The sequence below is a fragment of the Caretta caretta genome, chromosome 7 (genome assembly GCF_965140235.1).
Source record: "Caretta caretta isolate rCarCar2 chromosome 7, rCarCar1.hap1, whole genome shotgun sequence".
Lineage (NCBI taxonomy): Eukaryota > Metazoa > Chordata > Testudines > Cheloniidae > Caretta > Caretta caretta.
The window spans coordinates 61,141,570-61,148,810 of NC_134212.1; the positions used below are offsets into that span (position 1 = coordinate 61,141,570).

At 53.2% G+C, this 7,241-nt stretch overlaps 1 protein-coding gene across 2 annotated transcripts; it reads left to right on the forward strand.

The window, feature by feature from the left end:
• The first annotated feature begins 2,921 nt into the window (after window positions 1–2,921).
• Window positions 2,922–6,929, forward strand: LOC125640649 (homeobox protein MSX-3-like). 2 transcript variants are annotated; one of them, XM_048859476.2, is made up of 3 exons: window positions 2,922–3,254; window positions 3,289–3,872; window positions 5,148–6,929. In XM_048859476.2, the coding sequence occupies exons 2-3, from the start codon at window positions 3,440–3,442 to the stop codon at window positions 5,567–5,569; spliced, it is 855 nt and encodes a 284-aa protein (XP_048715433.1). In that variant the 5' UTR covers window positions 2,922–3,254; window positions 3,289–3,439; the 3' UTR covers window positions 5,570–6,929. The 2 variants fall into 2 exon arrangements, with proteins under 2 accessions (XP_048715433.1, XP_074986846.1); XM_075130745.1 differs by having other exon boundaries at window positions 2,922–3,872.
• The last annotated feature ends 312 nt before the right edge of the window (window positions 6,930–7,241 follow it).

Genomic DNA, 7,241 nt, shown 5'->3' on the forward strand with positions numbered 1-7,241 from the left:
TAACAGAAATATTTTATAGGCTTCCTGAACATGAAGCCATGATTCTTACCTACACCTTGACCTTATTTTTGTAACTAGATAACATGGCTCAATGGATGTTCATATTCCTAACCTTCCTTCCTTCTCACCATGAGCCATCCATTGTCCTTAAATGGTCCAAATTGCTCAAAATGATGTTAGTGTTGCATTTATATATATATATATATACACATACTAGCTGGATTGTCCTGTGCTCTGATCATTAGATCCAACTGCTTACATGCAAAACCAAAATAAAGCTCATTTGAAAACTCCCTCCCCTCCCGAATAATTTGTAATATTGTGTGCCAACTGTGAACAGATACAGTACATGCAAACAGATAGCAGAACAGTTAATAATGTACGTGTTAAAAGTGTCAAGTCAGTGAACTTTTTGTCTAAGAATAAAACCTTGTCCCAGTTGCTGTTTGCTCGTTAAGGCTCAGCAACATATCACTGCATTTCTTACCTGTCCGACAGCAGTCCTGCTAAACCGTATTGCGTAGTGTCGGGAGTTTAGAGGGACTGAATGCATAGGGAACAATTCCAAATGTACAGGGAGTCTGTGCATCTCTTTGGGAAGTTCTTGGTGTCCTTGGAGTTGAAGTCTGCTGTCTGAAGAGGAGATAGGCAGGGATATAAGAACAGACTGCTGCAAGGGGCCTAATCCCGTTGTCCTTGGCCAGGCCAGACTCCCATGGAAGTGTCCACAGGTTGCAGGGCTGGCCCAGAATAGGGACTAATGTACCTTTGCGGTCTTTCTCAGCAGCTTTAGAGGCAGTCTCCTCCAGACACTGGCTCTGCCTGTGCAGCTCCCCGTCTGGTCTGTGCATCCCTTCAGCTCACAAATGCCTGATCTTGCAGGCTATGCTGAGTGTTTCCCAGAGTTTGCCCGAACAAGGACGCTGCAATTTTCTCAATACAAAGGTGCTGGCAATTTCTAGACAGGGATTTTCCCCCCACAGCCAACTCTGGGTTTGAAAGCCAACATTTTGTTTTCTGTGTAATGTCCATCCCAGGATTCCTGAAGGCCCCCGGAGTCCTGTTTCTCCATCCGGAGTGTTTGTTGGACCCTGAGTCATTTCTGATCTGCAGCACATGGGGATGCAGTCCGTGCTTGCTGTCCCAGGAGTTACAGCAGTGTCAAACATTGTCAAAGATGTAGTTAGTCTAATCTTATTTATAACATTAGTGGGGTTGACCAGCAATCAGATAATGCATAGGCTGTTTCTGTAAAGATGAGGGTCCCCATGGCACAACAAAGGTAGATCAGACTTTATTCCTTTGTAGATGTTTGTTTACATATGGACATTAAGTGGAATAAAATTTTACAATTCCTGAGACCTTTTTTGATCAAAATCAGAATATCTAGAGATCCTGATATTCATTTATTTTTACAGATACCAAATAGATTTTCAAGCACATCGTGTGCTCCTAGGTGAGCACAAAATCACACAGAACACATGTTTATTTAACTCTAGGGAGAGGTATGTGCATTGTCCTGGAGCTGGTGGACTGCCGGCTCTACAGTATCACAGACCCACTCCTCCTTGGGACGTGCAGATTCCCATTAACTCTTGCTAAACTATTTGACCAAATGGAATTGTTTACTGGGTATATGAGCAGGCAGAGCCGTGTGTGCAGCTGTTTAAAGTGAACATAGCCCACTTTGTATTAGGCAACCACTTAAAGGAGAGATTGAAGAATATTTTCTTATTTAGAAAACATTACGGACCAGAGTGGTAAACCAGGATTTTTCTCTCAAATCAATATGCTGTTACTTCGTGAGTTGTGTCACTTCAGTGAATAAATTCTGACACATGCTAAATTAAAAAAATACAAACGAACATAAATCCACCTTCAGATTAATGGATTGAAACATACTGTAGCACATTTGGAATTTTTTCAGCTGTACCATTTACAATATCAAATGTTCTGGAATAAATACAACAAACATTCAATCGAAAAGCTCTTGTAAATCTGAAAAGAAAAGACCTTTTCATCCTATGCACTAGAGTTTACTTTTAGCTGTATTTAATGTGTCCCTCAGAGAAAACATGATTAGTGGTAATAATGTCAAACTTAATTGCTTTTCAAGTAATTCCGGCAGCTCAACAGTTAACAGCCAATAAAAAGCCCGCCTGTGTGCGAATCTAGTCCTTTCAGCCATGCACTAGACATTAAATTTTGGGAGGACAATTAAGTAGAGTTAACTGTTGCCTATTCTCCCCGAGGTAGCTTCCCTTTTGATCCTGCTGCGCCTGGCGCCTTCCAAAACATAATTTGTCTGCCTTATTAAAATGCTCCAACTTATGGTGAAGGATTGCCCGGTGCTTTTCAAATGAAGCAGCAACAATCAGAAGGACCAAGACGAGCTGCACGGCAGAAAGACTAGGACCAATGTAATAAATTAGCAATTACCGTGGTAAGTAAAATAGGAGACTGAAAGTCGCAGCAAAGTTCAAGAAAACTGAGCCGGGGGGGGAGGGGATTTAAAGAACAATTCCCAGTCTGAAAAACAGCAAATTAGCCCCTGGAGCAGGCGGGGCTCCCAGCCTTCGCTGCTGGCAGACTGGGGGGCTGCCAGGTTTGTGGCTAGTGAGGGGCTGATGAAATAAATGTTCTGGGCCCATTGGTGTGCAAAGGCAGGATTTTGGGGAGAGGGAAATGCTAGTGGGAAGTTCGGGGGAGCTGCTCTCCCTGGTGCCAACAAGCGCCCAGCAATGGGAGAAGAGAGGCCGCTGCCCACCTTGTTAACTGCACTGAACTGTGCTCCCAGAGACTGCAGCCCGGGGGCCACCCGCCGCCACCCCGCCCCTGCCAGACGGCTCCGGCCTGAGAGTGCAGGCGGCCAATGGCAGCCCCTCGCCCGGCACGTCACGGGCTGCAGGGGGGAGATTGGAGGGCGGCCACATGAAAGAGGAGCGGCAGAACTTTTATAGCTGTTAAAGTGCGGGAGACGCCTGCAGGGTCCCCGAGTCCCATCGCGAGCCTGCTGCCCTGCCTCAAGCATGGAGCCCGGGATCCCATCTCCCACCCTGAGCCTTGCACTGGTGGTGCCTGAGCCTGGGGCTGGGACCCTGGAGCCTGGACCCCACCCCTGAGGCTGGAGTTGGGACCCTGGAGCCTGGACCCCACCCCTGAGGCTGGAGCTGGGTCCCTGGAGCCTGGACCCCACCCCTGAGACTGGAGCTGGGACCCTGGAGCCTGGACCTCACCCCTGAGGCTGGAGCTGGGTCCCTGGAGTCTGGACCCTGAGGCTGGACCCAGGTCCCTGGAGCCTGGACCCCACCCCTGAGACTGGAGCTGGGACCCTGGAGCCTGGACCTCACCCCTGAGGCTGTTGCTAGGGCCTGAGCTCTGGGGCGGTGTCTGGAGCCTCCCAGGGTGCGTATGCCCCCTTGCCCTCTGCAGCAGTTTTATGGCTCCCTCCTCCCTGAGGATGAATCCTTGCCAGAGGTCGCTGAGCCCGGAGACAGCCTGCACAGAGACCAGCAAAGGAGTGGCTGCCCTTGCCAAGGGGAGCCCCCTCGCTGAGGAGGAGTTGCCCAGAATGGGCTCCAAGGCACCGGGATGCAGGGGCCAAACCACCTCCAGCCCTCTGCTGCCTTTCAGTGTGGAGTCCCTGCTGATCACAGAGCGCAAGCTGTGTCCCCGGAGCAGCCGCCCTCACCAGCCACACCCTGCTGCCACTGCCGAAGTGCCACCTGCCCGGGCCCAGAGCAGCTTGTACACTGCAGAGTCAGGCCAAGATTTCCCAGAGCAGCGGGCTAAGCAGCAGCCACCAGCAGTGGAGAGTCCTGGTGACAAGGAGCCCAACTCCTGGTTTGCAAAGTCTGCCTGTTCTCCACCAAGTAAGTACCTAAAGTTACCCCGCACCTCTGTGTGTCAGAGCACAGAGCCAGCCTGGGCAACTGTCAGTCCAACTAGCGGGACACCTGGCACCCCCTCCCCTGCCAGCAAGAGCAGCAGGGGAGCACTAAACTCATGGGGCGTGGGTTCCCTCCCTTGCTGGTATGTGACCCTCTCCCCACCTGAGATCCCAAGCCAGGCTCACCTGTGGCCTCCTCTGAACAGCAGAATGGTCAGGACCCGGTCCCACCAGTGGGAAGGGCATGTTGCCCGCAGGATAGTAGATGGGGAGACAACAGCCATTCAGCGGGCCCTAACTCACCCCAGCCCCTCGCTTGTGCTGCGAAGCTCCAGCCAGGCTGAGGTGCCATCGCTTCACCCCCGAGCTGACACTAAGGTGGCTGCAGCTTCCCATGCTCTGTGCCTACGAGTCCTGTGTGAGCAGCACAGCCCGACCCAGGCTCCTGCTGGGACCTACGGCCTCCTGGTAGAGTCTGCCAGGCCATTGGCCCTGCCATCACTCTGTGCCCCCATCAGCCCTAGCCAGCCACTCGCTTCTGAACAGTGGGGGAAAGGCCCAGTGCTCTCCCCTGTAGATAGCGCTGTACATTGCTAATGGTGTGCAGGCTACCTGGACCTGGCCTGCACTCCTCCCTTGGGGGTCCCACCTGGGCCCAGGGCCACAGCTCACAGCACTTGGTGCCTGGCTGTGAGCTCAGCTCCTATGCCCATGCCCAGGCCAGGCGCACGGTGAACCCCATGGCTCTGACCCCAGGCAGTTCTGCCCCTGTAAACTGAATGGCACTCTGGTCACTCAGTGCAGCTGGGCACTGGGAACCCCATGGGCAAGGGAGGGACCTGCCTGCTTTCTCCAGTTGAGACAGGAGCTCCTAGGGACTGACATGTGGAGCCTGCATGCCACAGTGCCCTGGTCCCTGATGGCCAGTGCTCCATCCACATCCCAGCTCAGCATTCCTGGTTCCACGCATGAGGGAGTCTCTGGGCCCCAAATAGGGGCTTTGTGAGTACCTGTCATGCGGTCACAGGGGAAGACCTGCTCTGTGCCATGCTGGGTTCCCAGCCCTGAGGGAGCTAGCCCCACTGGGGAAACGCACATTCATGGCAGGGCTGGAACCCAGGATGGACTCCACGTCTGAGGTGGGTAGGGTAGGAATACAGGGCTGGAGGGTCCCGGAGATTGCGCCTTTGGCCTGGCAGCCGGGCCAAGGCCGCTCCCCATTAAGCAGCTGGGCTGTTTTGTTTGTGTCACCTTGCAGGGCAGCCAAGCCCTCCACCCTGCACTCTGAGGAAGCACAAGAACAATCGCAAGCCCCGCACGCCCTTCACCACCTCGCAGCTGCTAGCACTTGAGAGGAAGTTCCGGCAGAAGCAGTATTTGTCCATCGCCGAGCGGGCTGAGTTCTCCAGCTCCCTCAATCTCACAGAGACCCAGGTCAAGATTTGGTTCCAGAACCGCAGGGCTAAGGCCAAGAGGTTGCAGGAAGCAGAGCTGGAGAAGCTCAAACTGGCCACCAAGCCCTTGCTGCCCTCTTTTGCCTTGCCCTTCCCGCTGGGAGCACACGTGGGCTCCCCCTCCCTGTATGGAGCCACCAGCACTTTCCCCGGTAGAGCAGCCCTGCAGCCTGTCCCAGGTCTCTTCACAGCGCCAGTCACCTATGGCATGTACTACCTGTCCTAACAACCTGGTGCAGGGACCAGGGTCTGTGTGCCCCGGCCTGTGCTGCCGCACATGGGGCGGGCAGCACAATATGCGGGCCTGCAAACCCACTTCTTCGCTGGTTGCTGATTGTGGACTAGCCCCCTTCTGACCAGCATGCACTGAGTGGCTTACAGCTGCTGAGGGTCAGTCCCTGGCTGTGGAACAGCAGGCGAAAATCCACTCAGAATAGTGTTTGGGCTTCAACACTGAAGGATCGCTGCCTCCCAGATTGTAGGCAAGAAAAAGTTCCTTCCCCATGGGCTCCCTCACTGCAGCACTCCTGTGCAATGCACTTATTCCCAGACCAGCTGGCACAGGGATGATTTTAGCTCAACTGTGTCAGGTTCCTCTTGATCCTGGGGTGAATCTGATCCTGTCTCCCAGCCTCTGAACAGGGGAGACCTGATCACAGTACGACAGGAAGTTCCAATCTAGTTGTATTGGTCTCTAATGGCCTTTCCTCTTAGCGTCTTCCCTCTCCCAAGCATATCCTAGTCTAGGGGAGCTTGTCCCTGAGTGTTTACAACAACCCACAAGTCACTGGTCTCGATGCTGGGGTTGCAGAGAGCAGGTCTCTGGCCTGTGTTGGTCTGACTGACTCAGTGTGATGGTACTGTGTGGTCTGAACACCCGTGGATGCTATTGTGCTTGACACGGATACTGCAGCACTGCGTGAGAAGCCTGGTGCTTCCCCTGCTCCCAGTGCTGCATGGCAGAGCGCAAGGTGTTGAAGGACGAGAGTAAAACAGCAGAAAGCAGAGACCGTTCACCCCTGCCCACCAACACACGCACATTCTTCCAGAACCAGCTTGGGTTTGGTTAATTAGCCCTCCTCAGTGACCTCCTCTTCTCCCCCCCCCCCCCCACCCCGACTACCCCTCTGCAAGGCTCCCTCTGGCATGAATGAGTTCCACCCAGTCATGACTTCACGGTATGGGACCAATGGGCCTGACTCTACACCCATTATTTCCTGAGCAGCCAGCCCTACGGAGTCACCCTATTGCGGGATGGAGCTCTGCCAGGTCCGTGCTGCCTTCCGTAGGGCTGGCAGTGACTCGAGGCCAGGTCCCTTAGTGCTCTCTTGCTGTAAATAGGGGACAGTCTGATTTTTGTATTGGTCACGAGGGGGCTGTATTTCAGGATACTAAGCTGTTTATAGGTGAATGCTCACTAGTATTCACAGATGTCTAGGCTGTGTGCATTTCAGCCCATGTGAAAGACACAGAGCTAATTCCATGTACATAGTTTGGGTTTTGTACAGAGCCCTGAATGGGCTGGGGCAGAAATCTCCCTGTTTTGTACAAAGCAGCCAGTCAATAAAGCCTCTAAGTTAATCAAGGCAGCGGTGCCGCTCACAGCTTTGTTCTTAATAAAAAATATTGTAGCTTTCCCCAAAATGTAACAAACAGTCTCCTAACCAGAGACCACCAGAGCCAGTGTATTCAGCCTGCACAATGAGGCCTGCCTGCTGGGCAGAGCCAAGAGGGATTCCTGTAAAATACCACACAGATTAGCCAGGTCTGCCTGCCCAGCAGGTGTCAGGCTTGTGCCGCACACACAGCACTGCTCCTTGCCCTGCTGGTGCAGTAATTCTTGGGGCTCTTTGGATGTACTGCAAAAAGCTACCTCCGCCATTGCTCCAGCCAGCTAC

Bases quoted from the DNA above. Each gene is read 5' to 3' on its own strand.
- LOC125640649 (XM_075130745.1), top strand. From the start codon at position 3,440: ATGGCTCCCTCCTCCCTGAGGATGAATCCTTGCCAGAGGTCGCTGAGC. The intron at 3,873-5,147 runs GTAAGTACCTAA...GTCACCTTGCAG, and splicing joins GTCTGCCTGTTCTCCACCAA to GGCAGCCAAGCCCTCCACCC.